General features: G+C 35.1%; 1 protein-coding gene across 2 annotated transcripts in view; it reads left to right on the top strand.

The window, feature by feature from the left end:
- Window positions 1-23485, top strand: part of eas (ethanolamine kinase 1) — a 60682-nt gene that overhangs the window by 2684 nt on the left and 34513 nt on the right. The window contains exons 2-3 of one of the 2 annotated variants that reach the window (XM_074182346.1): window positions 491-2140; window positions 3073-3675. The exons of the other annotated variant lie outside the window; for it this stretch is intronic. Of the exons in view, the coding sequence (XP_074038447.1) occupies window positions 1679-2140; window positions 3073-3468 (858 nt within the window). The 5' untranslated portion in view covers window positions 491-1678 and the 3' untranslated portion in view covers window positions 3469-3675. Of the gene's footprint in view, window positions 1-490; window positions 2141-3072; window positions 3676-23485 lie in introns of those variants that run through there. 2 annotated transcript variants of the gene reach the window in all.

Below are 23485 nucleotides of genomic sequence, written 5' to 3'. Positions count from 1 at the left end.
ACATTGTTGAATTATCTATCTATACAGTGCATTTCTTTAATGCTCCCCCCTTTTATTTTTTGAACGAGTCAACTCAAAAAATTTAAATTTGGGATAATGAAATTAATGCATGGATACTTTATTTTGAAGTGAAATTGACAGATGAAACTTTCAAGAATGCGATTGGGCGCCATCTGGGAAAAACATTAAATGAAAAGGGTGATCTTGTGACACATCTTTTTGAAGCTCCTGTAAAATGCTTCACAACCCTTGAGTATGAAGTCAATATCTTCACCTACTACGAAATGGTGGAACATTTAATAATTTCCTGAAGACAAACACATTAATATCGATATTTCTACAAATATTCCTTTTTATCTGCCATATGACAATACAAACAACCCGATAAGGTTTGTTAAGTTATTTTTTGTTTATAAAAATGAGAAAAAATGTCAGTACGACAATGAACATCATTGTCAGTTACAATATTCTCATTTTTTCTGTTTTTAAGATTGAAAAAACACATGAGAAGACGGCCTTTTGCGACGATCGAAGAGATTAAATCCGAATCGCTGAGATAGCTCAAGGACATACCAAAAAGTGGGTGTCAGAACTGCTTCGTGGATTGGAAAAAACGCTAGCATGCGTGTATTATATATGAGCGGGATTTCTTTGAAGGCGACAAAATAAAAATTTGATGAATAAATAAATATTTTTTGAAAAATAAAAATTCACATTATTTTTTAAACACACATTATTTATAGTATTGTAGCTTGAAATTTATTAATTTATAAATTTCATCTCTTATCAATCATCAAAAATTCAATAATAATGTCTTTACCTGGAAATAATGACATCAATAATGAACGTGTAAAGGTAAATGAAGCATATCCGGATATTTTGATTTTCGAGCATCATTCTTTGCAGGGGGGAGGATACAGTCAGTAATAATGATCGTGGAAGTGAGGGCATCATTATTTCGTCATTATTCAGTTCAAGAACATTACATATTTCAAGAACAGCTGTACTTATTGAAGCCGGTGACATTACAATTGAAAACTTCAAATCCTCATAGCTTCTTCCCGTGGCTAGGTATCTCAGAGTTGAACCCAATCTTTCATAACCGTATTTTTCATGTTAGAACTGGTTGGTTCATTCGCGATAATTTATTGAAAGTGTCGTCATTCATACGAAAATAATCTTTATAATCACCCACTTCCTTCGTGTCACTAATATCCTTCAGTAACACTAAATGTGAATAATTTTCGCGTTTTTTATCAATTCCTTTATCCAGTAACAACATTTAACAGAACGGTTCACACTCAATGCAATAATTATAGCTGGACATGTGTTTTTCTTTCTTTCATAATCGATGAAAACACAGTCTATGTGAACTCTACGCCACTCGAAACATAATAATGGTGAAATAATAATATCAGTTATAATGAATCTGTAAGGTGCGGAAAATAATGACAGGGAACAGGGAATGCCAGTAAAATTTTTAGTAAAGCTGTTTCTGCAATGATCTGCTGGAATGACATTATTATTGAACGTGTAATGGCCCTTTTTGATTGTCGAACATCATTCTTAGCAGGGAGAGGGGATACAATCTGTTATAATGATCGTGTAATGTAAAGCGAGGGCATCATTATTTCGTCATTACTCAGTTCAGTACTTCAGTGAGCATTGTGGAAGTAAGATGGAAGGATCTGGGGCTAGTGAAACTGAAAGTGAACACACCAAAAACGACGTGGTTGATGTACGGCTAAGCGAGGTGTCTGCTGAACAGCAGACAGAAGAGGTATATGATTCAACGAGGGAAGAAATTCTTCGTAATTTCATAGAAACTTATGAAAGCCTTCCCGAATTATGGAATTCGTCACTTGATATTTATAAGAACAAAACAAAAAGAAACGCAGCTCTAAATAAGTTGTTGGTCATTTACAAAAAATTGAAACCAGAAGCAAAGCTTCCTGACGTCAGGAGAAAAATAAACACGTTGAGGTCGAATTACCGTAAAGAACTGAAAAAAATTGTTACATCGAAGCGATCCCGAAATGGTACGGATGAAGTATATAAACCGTCTTCGTGGGTATTCTACGCTTTAGAATTTCTCTGCACATGGAAACAACCTGTCAACGCAAGCACTTCGTTCAATGAGGTGAGTGCAAAAAGTATACCTATTTATTAATTTTCGTAAAAATAGTAAGTAATATAAAGTATGTAAGAAAATTTTTAATAACATACGAATTTCTCATTTCATATACATATTTATTAATTTACACAAAAGTATAATGAGTAAATATTTATTGTACTGGGATTCCATGGGAGTTCCTACGTATTGAATTTTACCTTTAGTATTGTAATATTCACAAAAATTTTCTCGAATTTCTTTTCGCGCTCAAGGTACTATTTCTATGTAAATTTGCAAGGTTACATTCGTCAGAGATCCTCTCACCCGAATCAAAATAGAATTGTTTTCTTTCTTTTGCTAGAAAATTATGTAAATAACTCCAAGCCATTGTTACCACAGTAGCCTTCTTTGTTTTGAGATTCATTGCTTTTTGGAATATTTCGAACTTGAAAGCTAGCATTCCAAATGAATTTTCTACAACAACACGACCACGTGATAATCTTCTGTTATGTTCTTGTCAAGCTTCATTTAAAAATTTTTGAGAGTACGGCTTCATTAAATGCATTCCTGAAGCAAAAGCCTTATCTGCAACAAAAACATGGAAAATATTCATCATTTGCAAGTGGAATAGATTTTGGTAAGTTATGCTGCAGTAGTTCTCCAGATTTTGAGTGAAATAGAACTCGTCCATTAGATATTCGCCCATTAACTCCAACTTTTACCACGATGAATCCCTTTTTAGCATTTACAACTGCCAGCTATACAATGCTATAAGATCCTTTATAATTGTATAATGAACCCGACTTTACTGGCTTTTTTATAGCGATATGTTTTTCACCAATTGATCCTAAACAATTCCAGAATTGATGTAGGTTTTCAAAGTCATTCGCGATGCCAGCCCAGTCTTCACTCTTACTTGGAAACTAAAACAAAAGTCTAAATGGGTTTTTTCTTTTTAGTCTGTACCTGATAATGAGTCACAAAATGCAGATAAAGATAGTAATACTCCATCACAAGCACCACAGAATGCAGGACCGTCTCGATCTTCAATTACGCCGGCGCCATTTGCACCACCACCTAAAAGAGTTCGAAAAGTTGGGCACCTTGCCAAACAGAATGAACTCCTATCCATGGCTTGTACATATCTTCAGAAGGCAAAAGAACCTTCTCGAGATGGTGTCTGTGCAGTAATAAAAGTATGGAGTGAGAAGCTACAGACACTGGAATATCAACAACGTTTATTTGCCGAAAAGGCAATAAATGATATCTTGTTTGAGGCTACTATGGGAAATCTACACAGATACTCCGTAAGAATAAATGAGGACACCTATCCACAAAGAAATGCCTCTGTTTAGCTTCATCAACTACTAAAGCTAAGGAAGAATTGTCACATGTTGGAGATGAACTGAGGACATTTTATACTAATTTTACACCCTTATAATTTTTTCTTCAGTTTTATTTTGTAAATCACCAGCATACGTGTTTCATTTCAATAAATTACTTTCGAATATCAGTTCTTGTATAGTTTCGTACATCCGTCACTGACCGTTTAAATGATAAAAAGCAACGTATATTCTTGAAGTACAGATATAAGTACTCCATAGATTTCAAGAACAGCTGTACTTATTGAAGCCGGTGACATTGCATTGAAAATTTCAAATCATCAAAGCATCTTCCAGTGGCTAAGAGTTGAAGCTAATCTTTCATTATCTGGTAAAATGTTCCTCATAATCGTATTTTTTCGTGTTAGAATTGAAATTATTTTTATAATCACTCACTTCCTTCGTATCACTTATTTCCCTCAGTAACACTAAATGTGAATAGTTTTCGCGTTTTTAACCATTCCTTCATTCAGTAACGACGTTTAACAGAACGGTTCATACTTATAATGCAATAATTATAGCTAGACATCTTTTTTTTCATAAAATCCATACCTAATCGATAAAAACACAGTCTAAGTGATTTCTACGCCACCCAAAACATAATAATGATAAAAACAAAACATCAATAATAATGAACATGTAAGATACGAAAAATAATGACAGGGAGTTACGGGACCATTTTTAATAATGATGCTGGAATGACATTATTACTGAACGCGTAATGGGCCCTATAGACCTGCCGCTCAAAGCCTCGAAATGGTTAACTCCGCCGAAAAAGTAGTTATTTCATACTAGTGTACGACTACTTTACTTTTGTTTATGACCGGAAGAAAGATATGTGAATGACATTTCGTTAGAATGCGGCTGATAATGCTTCTTATAGAATGTCCAATGTTTGGATTTCCATTGTATAAAATGATAAAAACAACTTTAATCATTCATTTGAAAGATTTCACACAACAAAATAATAATAGTAATAGTTGAATAAAGAAATACAATTTCAAAAATTGATTGAAACACAGATATAATATATGGAAATAAAGTTAAATCTATTACAGTAATGATAGTAAAAAGGATATATAAGAGTTCAAGATATAACTATCGTTAGTGGCAATTTCAGTTACACAACGTAAAATACAATGTAAATAAAAGTAAAATTTTCAAATAATATACATACATAATATACTAGTAGAAGAAACTGGCACAATAATTGGAACACATTAAAATATATAATATAAATAAAACGATGTAGTGTGTGGTTTCCTAATTGAAATGATAGTACCTAATCATGTACATTGAATTCAATTTTTTTTTATGTCAACAAAATCGGAAACTACTATCCTAGGTTGAGAAAAAATGAATAATCCAAATTTTTTTAAACAAGTGAATATCCTCAGGAATAGTATTAAACAGTTTCGGAGCCAGGTAAGTATAAGAGTGTTGGAAAATTGATTTTTGTGTCTGGGGAATAACATGATCATTTTTTTACGGGTGTATGATAATATTATAATAATAGAGCTGGCGAATATCAAACACTTTTTCTTCGTTGAACAGAGTTTCAGTTGAATAATAAGGTGGTTAGGACAATATTAATTTCAGGAACCTGTTTTGGAGCACCTCAAGAGGGCGAAAGTGCGTATGGTAGGTTCCTCAAGCAATTCCGTAGCTCAGGTTACTGGCTACAAGTGCATGGTACAAAATTTTGAGGTTAATATTTTTACTAAAAATTCAAATTTAAAAAGTATGCAACGCAACTTATTATAAATATACCTACTGAATATGAGCATCGCATTTAAGATGTGTATCTATTATTAGTCCTAAATATTTCACTTTAGCTTCGGGAAGTATTACATATTGATCAATATTCAGTACTGAAAAACAAGGTTTGCTAGAATCATTGCAACTGAAAGGTATATAGTGTGTTTTCTCCAGATTCACTGCCAATAATCGATGTTCGAGCCAATTTTTAATCAAAACCAAATCTGATTGAACTAAATGTTCCAGTTGCTCCCAGCTATTTGTCTTGTAAAAAATGGCTGTATCATCTGCGAAGCCCAATATTTTACCCCTGCTCCTGTTTCAACATATATGTTGAATACAATTGGTTCCAGACCTGTGCTTTGGGGGACTCCTATAACAGTTTCTTATATATCACTCAAAATGTCATCTATTTTTGCACACTGAAGTCTATTGGCGAGATAGAACAAGTTTAGAGCATCACCTCGTATACCAATATCTCATTAAGAGCAGATGATATTTCGGAAAGAAGAGCTAAGCTTGCGTCTTGGGTAGGTAATTGTTCACGAAACTCAAATTGACGGTCAGATATAATATTATATTTTGAGACATACTTTGTTCAGGTGTGTAGTGAGTGATTGGGTCGGTAGTTGATAATGTTCGTCTCATCGCCTTTTTAAAATAATGGGTTATTATAGTTTTTTTGAAAGATGTTGGCCAGACACTATTTTCCATATATTTGTTAAAAATAAATGTCAATGGCTCCTATATAAAAAAAAAGATGGATTCCAGTGTTTCAGAAGAGATTCCGTCGATTTCAGTGGACTTGTTTGTTTTCATTCCATAAAATATTAAACAAATTTGAAATTAAAGTTTAAAGAAATTATTAAATCAGAAAGTTATAAAAGATTTGATATAATGTTCTGTTTTATATTTATCAGTTTGTAGTGGATTCTTAGATAACTGAAATCTATAATAATGAATTGATATAGTTTTATAAAACAATAAAAAAAAATGAAACAATATTGTACATCAGTCAATATTTCATCTATTTGATACATCACTGTACGTCATTATTCATGTTGAGTTTTCACTGATACGATCGCTGTGAAATAATCAAAACCATCCTCCATAGTTCTTGTTTTCGACTTAATTTTTTTCTAAAGCAACTCTCACCTCATAAACGCCTTGTCTTTACTTCATAAATGCCTTGTCTTTTTACTCATTGTCTTTTTACTCATTACTCATTCTAGAATGTTCGAAAAGTAACTCTAGGAATACAAATCTCGATGAGCTGTTGTAGTAGTGTGCCGATTTCAGAACCTTCCCCACCACTCTTAACTTCGAAATGACCTCTAAATGCGTTACACAAAGTAGCCAAGGTAACTGTTAGTAAAGACACGCCTTAAGAAGCTATTGTATGGCGAAACACGTGTTGCGTTTTTGTAAAACTGTTTTGTGAAAATCTCACAATAAAGTGTTTTTTGAATACGTTAGTTATGGATTCTCATCAAGTATCGGCCAGTTCCATCATATACCTTGAAAGTGAACATGGAGTTGTTTGGGAGGTACATACTTCAGACGTGGGAAATATTAGAGGTGGAGTATTTCAACGGCCAAAATCAAATTGTTGATCAATCTAACAATATTGAAGAGGTATAAGGACATTTGTATTTCATCAGTTCGGAATTCCATTGTCTAATGTAACATAAATTGATTGGAAATCCCTAAAATAACACAACACAACAAAAAAATATTTTTTGAATGTTTCCTACATTAAATTAGTCAATTTCTACTAATTTTGGGGTGATAAAAACGAAAATAACAATGAAAAATTTTTATTAGCTCTGGTTTTTGAGATACACAGTACTTAATCTTAAAGAGTAGTTATACTATACGTGAAAAGTGAAAGTACATAAAACAATATTGTTATGTTTCTTTTAGAATATTTTAAGTACAAAATTAATGAAAAAAAACATTATTCTTAGTGTTTTGACAAATAAAAGAAGTTTGTACCACCAAATTTCAATTAAGTCCATCCGATTCATTGTAAGATCGCTGTCGTTTAGCTTGTCTTTTATAAAACACTTCTGGAGCATCCCTACACACAGACCAGCAGTAGTCTGCAAGCATTGCTTCATTCCAACGGCCCTGATATCTCTGTTCCATTAAGGCAATGTCTTGATGGAATCTTTCTCCATGTTCGTCACTCACAGCTCCACAGTTTTGTGGGAAGAAATTAAGATGAGAGTGAAGAAAATGAATTTTTAAGGACATGTTGCATCCAAGTTGGTGGTAAGCTTGAAGAAGCTCTTTAACCAATGCTGTGAAGTTATCATCTCTTTTGTTACCTAAAAACCCATGTACAACCCCCTTAAAGGCTTCCCAGGCTCTTTTTTCATTTCCTGTTAAAATCATGTCAAAAGCAGGATCATTTACGATTTCACGGATTTGAGGCCCAATAAAGATGCCTTCCTTGACTTTAGCATCAATCAACCTGGAAAACTTTGCTCTCAAATACTTGAAAGCTTGTCCTTCCTGGTCCATGGCCTTCACAAAGTTTTTCATTAGTCCCAACTTAATATGTAATGGGGGAAGGAGAACATCCTTAGGATCTACAAGAGGCTCGTAAACTACATTTTTCTCATTAGGGTTTAGGTCTCGTGTAGGCCAGTTCATTTTTTTATAGTGAGATTTTCTATCCCGACTGTCCCACAGACACAAAAAACAACAGTACTTGGTGAACCCTAATTGCATTCCTAGGAGTATAGCAAAGACTTTCAGATCACCACAGATGTGCCACTTGTGTTGTTCATATTTGATTGATTGGAGAAGTGTTTTCATATTTATATACGTTTCCTTCATGTGAACTGCATGACCTATAGGAATAGAGGGTAGCTGATTTCCATTATGCAGAAGTACAGCTTTTAAGCTTAGTTTTGAAGAGTCTATAAACAGTCTCCATTCAGATGGAGTGTGATCCAAATTCAAGCAGTCCATCAAACCATTAACATCAGAACAAACTACGAGGTTTTCTTTTTTCTCAAAAAAAGGAAGCAAATCTTTTTGACGCTGTCTGTACTGAGATATTTTCACATCATGTTTTAGAAGATTCCACTGTTGTAGTCTTGACCCTAACAGCTCAGCCTTTTCCTTAGACAAGCGAAGATCTCTTATAAGGTCACTCAACTCTGCTTGACTAATTCTGTGCGGATCACTAGACCTATCGCTTACCTCAAAATCAGGGTCATAGGATGTAGAAGGATGGGTTGCTCCTTCTAAACAGTCTTCATCACCTTCCTCTAAAATTTCATAGTTTTGGGGTGGAGAAGGGACTGGCAAATTGTCTGAGTGTGGTACAGGCCGAAGAGCAGATGGGAGATTAGGGTATTTAACCGTTCCTCTTTTCTTCATAGATAAACCTTGCTTAATGGGAGGAGTTAAGCAGAAATAACAATCGTCTGTATGATTGGTAGGCTCACGCCAAACCATAGGTACTGCAAAAGCCATTGCCCGGTTTTTATTTTTCAGCCACTCTCGCAATATGACGGAACAAGAATTACAACATATATGAGGAGCCCATGATTTATCTTGGTCCCCAACTTTCACACCAAAATAATGTTCATAGGCTGTCTTAACGATAGGTGTCATTTTACGTTTCTGAGCCTTAAATGTTATTTCACCACATATATAGCAAAAGCTATCGACAGAATTCACACACTTTCGAGGCATTTCAGATCAGCACTTAAATTAATTTAAAAATCAACTTCACACGATAATTTCAATAGCAACCACGTGCGTACAATTGACAAACTCACATAGGTTATGTTTACTACTTAAGAACAGCTGATGAGAGGGGTGTTATGTAAACAAACATGTGTACCAACTGTTGGTGATGAAATATTTCATTTGTTGAAAACTCAATATACATTTATATATATATATATATATATATATATATATATATATATATATATATATATATATATATATATATATAATATAATGATACTATATCTTGAAAACAAGAGCTAATATATAATTTTTATGGTCACTTTCGGTTTTAACACGTGGAAATACATTAAAATCATCTAATTTCAACCCCGAAACAAAAACTTTGTTGTGTTGTGTAATCTGTAAAAATTAAAAAGAATAACCGAAAAATAACAATTTTTATTGAACAAAAAACTGAAATTACAAAAAAATTACATACAAGCAACAACCAAAAAAATAAAAGAATTGAAATATTAATACAAGCTGAAAATTGAAAAAATTAAAAAATATGATTAACAAGAAATGAAAATTGAATATTAAAAGATACCAAACCAAGTTACGTCACGACGTTTCGATCGTCAGTATCCACAATCGTCTTCGGGTGATAACTGGACTTATTACTTTGAAATCTGACTATTTATAGGTCACTCGAGTGCTTTCACTTACCTCCTCTTCCCTCTCTCCACTTCATTGGTTTTAGCGGGAGATGACTGTTTGGCGGGAGTTGGTCGTTTTCCGCTTGATTAGAGGTTTCCATATGTTACGTATCTCTACGCTAGCTTGGCTAAATGCGTTGTTGGAAAACGAATAGGCGACTTCTTTGAATTGTCTCCTAAACCAGTGTTTTCCTTGTGGATGATTTCAGCTTGAGCCCACTTGATGTTATGTTGATGAGTCCAAACATGCTCTGCCATTCTGGATTTGCTGGTTTCTCCTCGCTGTAAGGTTTCTTGTGCCCAGCAATGCGCACTTTCAATGAACTCTTAGTTTCACCGATGTATGATTCTCCCTACTCGCAGGGTATCCGGTAAATGCAATTCTTGGAATCGCAGTCCGCGTTTGGTGGCCTGGTTTTCGTGAGGCTGCTACGGATAGTGTTCCCAGATCTGAAGCAGCTCCTGATGTCATACTTGGATCCAATCCTTCTTATCCTTTCCGATAATCCTCTGATGTAGGGAAGTACAAGTACTGGTTGAGGAGGCTTCCTTGTGAAGCTCTTGCTGTCTTCTAGCTAAAGCCTGTTCTACCATCACTCTAGAGTAACCATTCCGTTGAAGGTCATTTTTGATGATGCCTAGTTTCTTTTCGAGACCTTTCTTTGTATTACGGTCTAGTAGAGTCTTGATGATTCCTCTCTTAGTCGATTGATGGTGGTTGGATTTCTGGTCCAGATACTGTCCTGTGTGAGTGAGTTTTCGATATACAGATGTTTCCCATTTAGTGTCGGTCCTCTTCACCAATACGTCTAAGAAAAGCAATTCGTTGTCGACTTCCTTGTCCATTGTGAAAGTGATGGAAGGACTTATGTTGTTGATGTGCTTCAGAAAAGTGTCTAGTTCTGCATTCCATATTATGGAGGTGTCGTCTACGTATCTCAACCAGACTCGGAGCTTCTTGTGGGCTTCTGATCCTGCTCTTTGACTTCGATTTCCCGTAGTAGTTCAACAAAATGCCTTGAATTTTTCAAAAAAGGTGATGTTTCACCTTGCAGTGGTTTACTGGTAGTAAAAATCTGGACAAGTTCTGAGAGGCTGAATCCCTGGAGCTAATGATCGGTCTGAGCGGAACATCATTTTTGTGGATTTTGGGTAGTCTATACAAGTGAGCGGGCTTAGTGTGGTGCGGTGTTAGCTATGATTTCTCTTTTTTCGAAAAATAGACTTGGCGTTTTTTCAAAGTCTGGTACAACTTCCTTCCAATTGATGCAGTAGGGTCTCTTACGATCTTCGTGTATTTTTCTTTCTGAAGTACCTCTTCGATCTTCTGTTCGTAGAGATCAGTATCCATCACAACCGTAGCGTTCCACTTATCTGCAGGTAAGATCTTGATGGTGTTGTCTCTACGTAGCCCGTTTAATGCTCTTCGTTCTTCATTGCTGATGTTAGAAGTTGCAACTGGTTCTCGATCTAGCTGTTTTCTGATTTTCCATCTGAATTCTTTTGCCTCGATCTGATCAATAAGCGAACTGGTGGATTCCACTGCAGTTATTATTTCCAAAGTGGGCACAGATGTTGGTGCAATGACGAAGTTTAGACCTTTCCTCAACAAGGATTCCTCTATGTCCGTGAGCGGAGAATTGTTATTTTTCGGTTGATCTTTTTGATTTTTACGTAGAGACAACACCATCAAGATCTTACCTGCAGATAAGTGGAACGCTACGGTTGTGATGGATACTGATCTCTACGAACAGAAGATCGAAGAGGTGCTTCAGAAAGAAAAATATATGAAGATCGTAAGAGACCCTACTGCATCAATTGAAAAAAAGTTGTACCAGACTTTGAAAAAACACCAAGTCTATTTTTCGGAAAGCCCCCTCACTTGTATGGACTACCCAAAATCCACAAAAAGGATGTTCCGCTCCGACCAATCATTATCTCTGACTGGTAATTTTAGGAAGAATATTCAACCAATTGTAATGACCTTGAAGTGAAAATTGTCTATAGAGCCAACTTTTCAACTGATAACTCGTTCCGTAATTGCAGCCTTTTTTGTGCTGAATATTGAGTAATGATTGATATGGTGCTTCCTCATTAACGGTGAAAATTTTGAATTATAAAACTCGGTACCGTTATCAGACTGTAAGTTCCTCAGGATAAGCTTTGCATTTTTCAACATACTCGCCATAGCTGCAGTAACTGAATCAGCAGTTTTGTTTCTCAATGGTCTTGACCACTCATACTTCGAATAACAGTTGATAACTAGGTACCTATGCATTTCCATCAAATCCATCTGCCACAAGACAGAGAATTCCTTTATCATTGTATTTCGACGGTGAAAATTTTGTCGTGCTGACTTATGTATTTCTTCCACCACCTGCCATTTTGCATTACTCATATTACTCCTATATGGTTTCTTCGAATTGATGAAGTTAAGGATTCAGTTCTCTACAGTTCATCTTCAACAACCCGCTGAGTGAAAATATCAACTCAGTTATAACGCCAATTCGCTTTTCCACATTACTCAATTGATCAGCTGATGCAGAAGTGATGAGTGCATTTTTGTCAACGATGTTGTATAGTTTGAAATTCAACTTCAATATTTTGCATGATGATTTTCAATCACCCAACTCAGATTACTTGCTCAATTTCTCGACTTTGAACAAATTTGTGTATACTGAGATGCTTTTTTTCGATTCTGTGGATTATTATAATTCGTCGGAATATAACGCTTCAAATGATACAACCGCTACATCAATTTCCATTTATCATCTTGCTGAACGTGAAACATAATAATACTCGTGATTTGATAACTACGGAATCGGAATTTCTGATATTATAACTCAGCATCTCTCATTTAACCATTCAAAATCATCAATTTACTCAAAGCCGCTTTAGAATCCTCATATTGTGCTATATGAAACTTGCCTCGGTAATATTATCAGCGTTCGCCTCTGGATTTCAGAACATCGACCAATCTGAAAATATATCGAAAGTTGTGACAAAATTTATACTTGCGAATATTAATTATATCCTACTATCTCTAAACTCGGAAGTATACCCATGTGAGCGCTGGAATCTGGATTTTAACAAGAAGTTAGACTCATCACCCTACTATGCATATGAAAACTTCCAACGCATCTATTACGATGAAGCTATGATTGCGCCGACGATTGATATTGGTAACTTTCGCAACAATCCACAATTCATCATTGACTGCTTCCACCAACCCGATGCTATGAAATCATCTATTGTTGACATCAAAATATAATTCAAAACACGCAAGGTGAAGTTTCCAGCAAACACCAAAGTATATGCACTCATCCTCCACGATGCTGTTTTATCTTATAATGCCCTTGATGGCTCTGTTCAGACTGAATTGTAATCAACATGTAATTCACCATGGATTATTTGATATTGATAAATAATAAAACACTCAATAATTATCTTCTGTCTTTTATCTACCAAACAATTAGATATAGACAAATATGAATTGAAACATGATTTTAATAATAACATATACAACAAATTTCAATATTCACAAAGATTCTTCCGGCTTTGGGGACTCTGTGATATTCTGTGGTAGGTAGACGAATATGTCGTGAAGGAAATTTTTCATGTCTGCTTCAATTATTAGCTCACAGAACTCTTCCGAATTTCTGCTTCCATACGAATATTTATGGCACAGTGCCACACCAAGCTCATACTTCTCGCTGAGCTCCAAAAGTTTTCGCACCTGTTCAGCATCATAACAAATACTCAAATCAAAGTTTGACGAATGAAGATCGTCAAAACTCAAGTCGGCTAATTCCCAAGCCAACCTCCTAATTGCAGAATCCAAATTTACTGCTTCCGGTCACTCTTCGGCTGAGTATTACATCCACATGTTCTAAGGAGAAAGAACTCTGAAAATACATAAAACGCATTCATCAGTTTGTAAATTATATTGCAAAAAAGCAATCACTTGAAATTTGATCATGTTTGAAGCGCGGGAGCTAATCCATATTTTACAATAATATACAATATTTCTACTATTTACAAAGATATTGAAGTTATATTCAATCTAAAATATCGACTTTGAATAGTGAACGGGGTTTGACACCAGGATAATCCTGAGAACTTTGACCCATATCCAACAAAACTACTTGAATGGATTTACCATATCGCGTAGACAGCATCGACGTCTTCTCAATTTTATAACCTTTATCGATAATAAAAGATATTGAAGGCTTCTGCTCCATAGCCTCAGTTCGTTGAATTATTGCAGAATTGATCTTTTCGATATTAAATTTCAAATGATCCATTTCGAATATAGTGAAATTATGGTATGGACATATACAATATGGTCACCTGGATTGCTGAGTATACTCCTGACGTAATACTCTCTGTCACTTTTCAGTACTACTTTCACTCGTTTATTCGAGTACTTTGGGTTATTCAATCTGAATGTGGAATGGTGATCCTTCGAACATATATAGAACTTGGTTGAAGAAGAGGAAAGTGCTTCTCAACCACAAGCTGGGTGTCTGGAAACACTACAAAGTAATTTTGTCTCCGTCGTGTAACGTAAATGAAGGTCATTCAAGGTCAAACACACGACATTACGTGTGGTTGGCTCGAGGTCAAAGTCACCTTGTCGAAAATATGGTAAGTGAATGAAGGTTATTCAAGGTCAAACCCAAAACACTACCTCAAACTCACCTTGCCTGCGTCCTGTGACGTAGGTCAAGGTCATTCAATGTCAAACTCAAAACACCTCCTCAAAGTCACCCTGGCTACTTCGTGTGATATATTTAGAAGTCATTTCAAGGTTGAAAGTGGTAGTAGGAGGTTCTGAAATCGGCATAAACCAACTACTGTCAAGACAGTTTTTACACTATTAATTTCCAAGAATACAAACCTGGTGATAGGTTTGATAATGGAAATTCGAATATCTACATGATTATATGTAAATATTCCACATATTTTTTCAAATAATTTCTTATAATTTTCGTTGAAATGATTGAAAAACGATTTTTAAAACGCTCTTTTCATTTGTTTGAATACGGATAGCAGAAGTTGTAAACATCAACTAATGTTAGCCAGTTTTCTAATTGAAAGAATATCAGTAGTTCGGAGTTTTATTTTCTGGAACATTGAGGATTTCAAATCTTAAAATAGAGGAAGAGTAATATTGAATAATATTCATTGAATGTGGCGAAGTGATTTATTTATGTGACATTATTTATAATATTTTTGATTGAAGTGTTTACAATGAATTAATGGTAATCAATTTATTAGAATTCTAGCAGTAACTTAAAGATCACAGGAGAAAAGACGATATAAAGCAATACATAACGAGACAACCAATTGTTACGCACTTATGATTATTTAATTGAAAACAACTTACACCATACCATATATCTTTCAATCAGTTGCTGTGAATAATAGTCGAATAGGCCAGTCAATTGAAGGAAAATAATCACAAAGCCGCCACACGTGTTTCGGTATACAGTAGCTTCATCAGGCGTATTCATAGTGTGTATGAACACGCCCAGTTCCATAACATAACAGTTCCATTTGTTGGAATCCTCATACAAATTTTGAAACTCGTTAATGAACATGATTGTTTTCCATGAAAAACATTTTCAATTGTAATTGTCCTACATTTTGTTCACCATTCATCACAAGTCTACGGAAAACACTGCAACTTCTTGGGCTTACTGAGTTTTCTCTACATCTTTTTTATGACTTCCATTCCAACAATCTTATACAAATCCTTTGCTGAATGTGTATCATATTCTCCTGGACATAATTCGGGTTGTCTCGTGTCAAGTGTTTGCCTCCTGACTCTGTCTATTTTTGTATTGTCTGCAGCTAAGGTCTTTCTTTTCTTCAGGTGTTCTCTCAATGGACAGTGTCCAGTGAGTAGCCTTGTAATTATTTTGAGCCGATCTATCGTTTGTTCTTCAGTTCTCTCGTGGTACGGTCCCTTTATAAAGGTTTTTGCCTTGTGTGTTTCCGGGTATATTTTCCGTATCAAAGATGTTGAAGTTCCGTGTAGGACACACTAATCAGTTGTTTCGTTGCCTGTGTGTCCTGAAACCAGTAGAGGGTCAATTTATTCTTGTCCGCCGCACCTAGAACATTCATCTACGTTACATTTTGGAAACATCTGCCAATTTCGTTAAATGGAGAGTTGGATTGAAGTCCAATTTGAAATATGAACTTTCCATATAAATAAGTTCAATTGGCGAAAATATGCTTTATGGCCCTATGAAGTTGCTACATTTTCAGAACAAACACTTGATATGTCTCATCACATAATATCACGGTATTGTAGATCTACTTAACATTCAAAAACAAGAAGAAAATAATGTAGAATTTTTCTTTCATACTTATTTTGAGTTATCAATGAAAAATTTTGATTATTGTAGTGGCCTTTCTCACCCTTATACTTTATTGTATATTTCTGGCATTTTGAGTGTTGTTCTATTGGATCAGACAGAAATAATTCACTTTGAGATTCACTTTAAGAAATTATCTCGTGTATTCAAATATTTTTGAAGATGCTCATTTTGAAATATATCATCGTCAGCCAAGGATGAGGGTTTCTTTTTCAGCGTGATAGCTATGTTCAACCATGGTCTCGTACATTTCACAACGAGATGGGCGAATTTATCGATTTACTACACACATCACACAAGTATTTCTCGAAGTTACTTTTCGAAGACTCGTTGTCAAAATTTAGTTACACGGTATATCGTAAAGCAACGCACTCTAATGAATATCTGGAAGCAAATTCACACCAAGACCTAAAACGAATCCACTCATTGGCAAACATATTAATTACACGTTCAAGAAGGCTGGCAGACAACGAACACAGACAACAAGAATTGAACTCCATCGAGACAACTCTACGAATGCATGACTACCCAGAGAAAATTATAAAAGCGGCTTTCAAGGTCACACAGAAACCGCAGAAAACCCGAGATACATCGGTCATAACAACCATACTACCATATATTGAAGGAACCATTGACAAAATCAGCAGAATTCTACGCCAACACAATATAGCATCATCATTCGTACCAGAACGTATAATAAGGTACATGCTCCGTAATCCAGGTACCACTGGGGCCTCAAGGAGTTTACGAAATACCGTGTCAAGACTTACATCGGCCAGATCAACAAGCAAATCAACATACGCAAAAATGAACACAAATCAGCAGTGAGGGGAAAAGTCATCACGTCTTCTTTCTCCCAAGACTTATTGGCGACAGAACACAACATCAATTTCGAGAACACGAAAACACTAGCAAACAATAAAAACTTCTACTCTCGAACAATCAAAGACGCTATCGAAATTGAAAAAAGACTTAGTAGTATAAACAAGAGGGGAGACGCGCAAAGGTCCTATCACAGGTAATCGGGCCAAATCAGATGGTCGAGCAAGCAAGGTAGTGGCAGCAACCCAGGTAAATGGTATCATCCATCCCTGTGAATTGAGACACAGAATTCGGAAAAAATCAGTCTGGTTCTAAACTCCAAACATCACCAGAAAATGAAACTTTGCCGAAACGAAAATAATCCTTAGAGGATCAAAAACACATTACACAACAGCTCTTAAAAGGTAAGATCTTGTGAATCCTTAGCTCGCACAAGTTTCGATTTCTGAGAGGTGTCGTTCGTAGGGGTGCGACAGCTGGTTAACATAAAACAGATTTTCTTCAAAATTTTGTAACTGGATAAAAATCTATTAAAAAAAGGAATGAGAGTATAATAAGAATATGAGAAATATGTTTATTCGATTTCTGATATATTAACGTCCATACATTGAAATGTATCAGTTTAACAATGAAATGGAAAAACTATATGAACTCTGCAACAACAAAGACGAATTTCTGGAGGTGAGTTTTTTTTTTGGTAGCAGACCAATGCGTGTATTTTCTGGGCGAAATATGACATTGAAGTTTCGTATTTATCAAAATTATGAAATTTGTATGTTTCGTTTGAATCGATAGAGCAAAAGATTCGAAAAATTAAAAAAATTGGAAAAACGTGGAAGTGACAGTAGAGAGTCCAAATTTTTAGCAATTCAAAAAATTTCCAAAAAACTGGTTTTTTGGGGATTTTCGAAAAAATGTCAAATTTGGCAGGTTTAGAGTAGTACAGTAGAGTAATATCTGGATAAGAGTTTATCAACTAACCTTCGGTGTTATAGCTCATTGGATGATGTTTGTTCATAGCTTTTTTAGCTTTCTCAAAGATTCCTTACAAGTGATCATCGATGGTTCACTCTGGAATTCATTTTCAATCCACGCTGATGTTCCCCAAAGATACATATTTTCTACAACTCTTTTTGTATTGTAACGTGGATTTCTTTAATGCCCCCCCTTTCATTTTTTGAACGGGTCAACCCAAAAAAATTGAAATTTGGGATAATGAAATTAATGCATGAATACTTTATTTTGAAGTGAAATTGACAGATGAAACTTTCAAGATTGGGATTGGGCGCCATCTGAAAAAAAATTAAATAGAAAGGGGGGTCTTGTGACACATCTTCTTGAAGCTCCCGACAAATGCTTCACAACCTTAGAATATAATGTCAATATCTTCAACAACTACAAAATGGCGGAACTTTTAATAATTGCCTGAATACATTGACATTTAACTACATAATATGAGGTAATAAGCTTGAGGTCAGTTCAGAAGATGCTCGAAATTATTGTCTTGAACTTCTCAACATATGAACAACCTATCCGATATTTCAGGCCGAACATTTTCGAACACAGTAACGTCAATATCTCTACAAATATTTATTATTCTCTGCCGTATATCCAATATTGAAGCAGGTTCAGTTTCGTACACCTTTTGCTTCAAATAGCCCCATAAAAACTCTAAAGGTGTCAAATCTGGCGAGCGGGCTGGCCATTCTGTAGGACCTCGACGGTCAAACCAACGACTGGGAAAAGTAGTATCCAAATAGTTTCTTACTTGTCTGGAGTAATTTGGTGGTGCTCCATCTTGTTTGAATACAATATAGTTTCCCAATATTCCTGCTCAAACGTTAAATTTTTCTGGATATTGGGTATGTATTTCCCAAAAACGTGAGGGTTGATGTCACTTCAATAACGGCAATTTTGTCTGTGAACACTGCCGTTTATAAAAATGTACACTAAAACAAATATTGTGGAGATAGTTAGGATGCCTTGCAATGGTTTCCGTCATGATTTCGCAGAATTATGTTCTTCGATCAGGGTCATCTTCAGTTAATTGGTGTACCATTTTAATTTTGTATGGATGATACTTACTCCTCTTCAAAAGTCTCCACACAGTAGAAGGAGACACCTCACAAACTTTCGTGACGGAATAAGTAGACTGTTCAGGATTTACTACCATCTCACCAATTATTTGCACTTGATGTTATTCCGGAATGGACGGGGGCTTTTTGTTATGTACACTACCGGTAGTTGTGAATTTGGATACAAGTTTCCTCAAATATTTTCTACAGATAGGACGATTCGGAAAATGTTCATTGAAAATCCTTTCGGTCTCGTTAAAGTTACGCGTCGCACCGTAAATAAAAATCGCTTCAATTTTTTCTTCCAATGGACGAGAATTGACCATTTTAGAGATTGTTGACGTGGTACCTTTCTACTAATAAAATCGAAAACTAAATGAGAATCTTATAACTGAGCAATGATGTTCATTGTTGTACTGATATTTTTTGTCGTTTTTATAAACAAAAAATAACTTAATAAATCTTATCGGGTTGTCGGAACTGCCATATGGCAGATAAAAAGGAATATTTGTTTGAGTTCAGGAAATTATTAAATGTTCCGTCATTTTGTAGTAGGTGAAGATATTGAGTTCATATTCTAGGGTTGTGAAGTATTCGTCAGGAGCTTCAAAATGATGTGTTACAAGACCCCCATTTCTATTTAATTTTTTTCCCATATGGCGCCCAGTCGGAAAGTTCCATCTGTCAATTTCACTTCAAAATAAAGTAAATTGCTCGCCGGACTGACAGATGTGGAGAAGTGCTAATAAAATGATAGTTATCACATATTATTTGAAGACATTTTTTGTAGAGGATTCAATACTTCTATTTTTTGTGTATATAACGCACTTAACGCTTCTTTAAAAGATTGGATAAGAGGTCCATCGCTTCGCCGACAAAAATTTGATACAGAAGCGGTATTATTTTTCATTGAATGTGGACGATATACGTTTTAATTTCAATTTAACATCGAGTATTCTTCAAAATTGTGATACAATAATCTGACATTGCATTTACATTTGTCCCTATCCACAACAACGAAATGATTCGATCACAAGCGATCTTGGAAAAATTGAATGAAAAAAGTGAAATGAATTTAAAAATAAATTATTTATCTTGAAAAATGAGAGACGAAACTTCCTATGTTTTTATTCTACTTGAATTTGTAACTAACGTTTCTGCAGTTTCGTCCTATAAGGACATTTTCAAACGGGTTTCAGATGTTGGATGTTTCGGTTTCAACTTCGAAGCCATTTTCTTGGCTTCGCTTTGATTTGATATGACAGTGGCTACAAAAATCGAAGATAAAACTAGAGGTCTGTATTAAAAAAAAAAGAAGTTGATGATGAAATCTAAAGAATAAAACGTCGCATTGCAAATTGGTTTATATCAGATTTTAATAAATATGAAACAGTATTGAAAGCTCTGATGCCTATAATGTATAGAGTTCTGTTTACTACACCATACATACATACATTTTACTAAATGAATAATTTTTAAAAATAATTGAAAATAAAATATGTCTGATAGTGATAATTTAAAAAGTGAAAGTGCCCAGTCTCCTGGAAAATCAGACAACGACACACTATCAAGTCATCAGTAAGTTAATTATATTTTTATGTTTTATAATTCAAGTGTGCATTTATTTTTCTGTGCATTAAGTTGAGTCTGCGTATATTTGGATCAAGGATCAGTAAGTGTAAAATCTACTCTCTTGGTAGAATAAAATTCAAACAATTTTCATAGCATATAATATTTTTAAATTAATTATAATATAATTTCAGTTCCATTCTTCTGAAAGATAATGCTCAATACCGGTTTCGGTGTACTTGTCCCTCGTCAGTACCGGGCCGGTCATTTCAGATGGAGTGAACCGTTTGAGTGTCCCGAACAAAAAAAAATTAATTCCAACTAGTCATAAGCTCTGTCAACTGTTGATTTAGTAGGATGTGCACTGTGCCACCTGCAGACATAGTCCGGAAACAATTCCACAAACACACACTCCGGGGTGGGAGTCAGAATAATGAACATATTCCGGAGAAGTGCATGCGTCATGCCCAAGTTGAGGTGAAAAACACCTTACCCCTTGCCTCTCAAGTGGATTTACGACTTTGTAGGTACGTGTGGCAAAACAACAACTAACCTAGCTAATGCCGCGCAGAAAGCTGGAGTAAAACCATCAGGCATCTGTGCAACGTCTTTCATTTGGAAGATTCCTCACAAGTAATTTTCTATATATGAAAAGCAGAAATTAATTTCATTTGGTCGAGACGACCACCGACAGACCGGTTTCGGAGTACTTACTCCTCGTTAATACCGAGAAGGTCATATCAGACGGAAAGAACCGCGGCATTAGCTGGTCATTACAGTTTATAACCCAGTGGGGATTTTCAGTAGATCAGTATCTGCAATTTTAAGCAGATGCTATTCCATTGGTAGTGTTTATATTCGTCACCTTCTTTCAATGTGTGCAAGAACTTTGGTTTAAAAGGATTTTAAGACGAACGAGACATCTTCTGATTTCCTCTCTACTCAAATTTAATTGCTTAGACCTTTCATGTACAAACTGAAGCCAACACATTATCATCATCATGGTACCTTCGATTTCGATGTAGATTGTCAATAGCTGGATGATTTTTTTATACACTTCCGGTTAGGGGAAAATTTTATTCACGGAGGCTGCCGTTCAATGTCGTATACGATTTCATTGCGGATGTCTTCTGTTGAATTCTTGAGCAACTTGTCTGCCACTTCGAGCATTTTGTTAATGTTTTTGACACATTTAGTCTCAAACTGATATTTGAGGTATAAATACTTAATTTGTTTGCATGACACTCTAGCCCAAACTATAAAGTGTTGAAACACAAAATATGAGACTGGCTTGAAACATTGAGGATGATGATTTTTCATTCAAAATAAGTCAAATTCGCAACCAATCATATTCAACAGGAAATAGAAAATGACTCAAAGTTGGGGACAGGCTAGTGAAGGAGACTTAATTCGATCAACTTACCTTTGATTAAATAATAATAATAATCAATAATGTATTTTCAATTTCATTTATTTTGACTATCTTTTTATTTATGTAGCTTCTTATTCGGACCATTAATTGAAAATCGGACTTGAATATGAAAATTAACCAAAAATCAAATTTCAAATTTTGTCTTGAGTTGATATTCGATATGTGGAGTCAAAATCGGTTTTCAAGCAACTTTTCGGTATCTTCAATGCGAAGCAAAATATGGAGAATTTGCCTTTTTCGCGGGATCGCAGTATAGGCTGAGTTTAAGGCTGTCACTTGAGCTGAGTATTGTGAAAAATGAGGCACATGAAGGTCTATGCCTGTATAAAAACTCAAATCTTTGCTTTCAAAAATGACTTCATCTTATACAGGGTGAGTCAACAAGATTTCCTCGGTCCATTGCTATCAGGGACAACAAATTTTCGAATTGCTCGATTGTTTTGCAGTCATTTCGATGAATACTATCTTTCAAAATAATTTTCTCGCATACTGGCTGATTTAGCGTAGCGTGGCCATTTCTTAAATGTAACACCCAGTATATGAATACGTTATTCGATTCCATATTTTTTTAGCTCTCTTAGGAATTTTTGTTTTCGAATTTCCATTGCGGTATTGCCGAGTTGTTCCAGAAAAACCATTTTCAAACAGACATAACTCAACTTTTTCAAAAGCAACACCCTGTATTTTTTTCATTTGTATGAAATGTTTCAACATTCCACTACATTTTTTATCAGAGGTATATTATACGAAAAACAGATATTTTAAAATCATACTCAGTTTTATTAATTGTTGTAACCACAAAAAATTCATTTATTTACGTTCACTTACTCAAATTTTTTTCAATATGAACAGTAATGCCTACATTTTTTATTGAATAGAGGAGTCGAAAAGATGTTCAAAATGGCGACCATTTTTTGTAACACATAATGTCAGTCTTTTTTTAAACGAATTCTCTACATGTTCCAGCATATCATTCCCTGAAAGTTCTAGTGATTCTTCGTGTCATGTCTTCTATAGATGTTGGAGGAGGTTGATAGACAATCCATTTGATATACCACTATGAAAAAAATCCATTTTGGTCAGATCAGGTGATCTGGGTGGTCGCGTCACAGGCCCACACACACCTATTCATTTTTGGTTGAAATGATCGTTGAGGTATTCCCGTATCTCAGTTTTAAAATGTGGTGGTGCACCGTCTTGTTGTAGAGCCACGTTCTAAGTCTTGTTCCATATGGAATCCCGTCCAATAAATTCGAAAACTCGTGCCGAAGAAATCTTACATATTTTCTTCCAGTGAGATGCCCATCCAAAAAATACGGACCGATAACTCTTTTTCCGAGAATTCCACTCCAAACATTCAGTGACCAACGCTGTCGATGGTTCAGACAACGAACAAAATGGGGGTTTTACGTTGGATAATAATGCATGATATGCCGATTCATAGTTCCATTTTTATGAAATGTCGCTTCATCAGAAAATAACACGAAATCGAAAAAATCATTTTCTTGATTGACCTTTTCTAAGTCCCATCGGTAAAAT

The sequence above is a fragment of the Leptinotarsa decemlineata genome, unplaced genomic scaffold (assembly GCF_025532065.1).
Source record: "Leptinotarsa decemlineata unplaced genomic scaffold, Ldec_3_MD MMD2_tig00026328_RagTag_RagTag, whole genome shotgun sequence".
NCBI classification, from domain to species: domain Eukaryota; kingdom Metazoa; phylum Arthropoda; class Insecta; order Coleoptera; family Chrysomelidae; genus Leptinotarsa; species Leptinotarsa decemlineata.
Note: the sequence above shows the minus strand (reverse complement) of the source record. Positions and strands in the feature narration are given on the sequence as shown.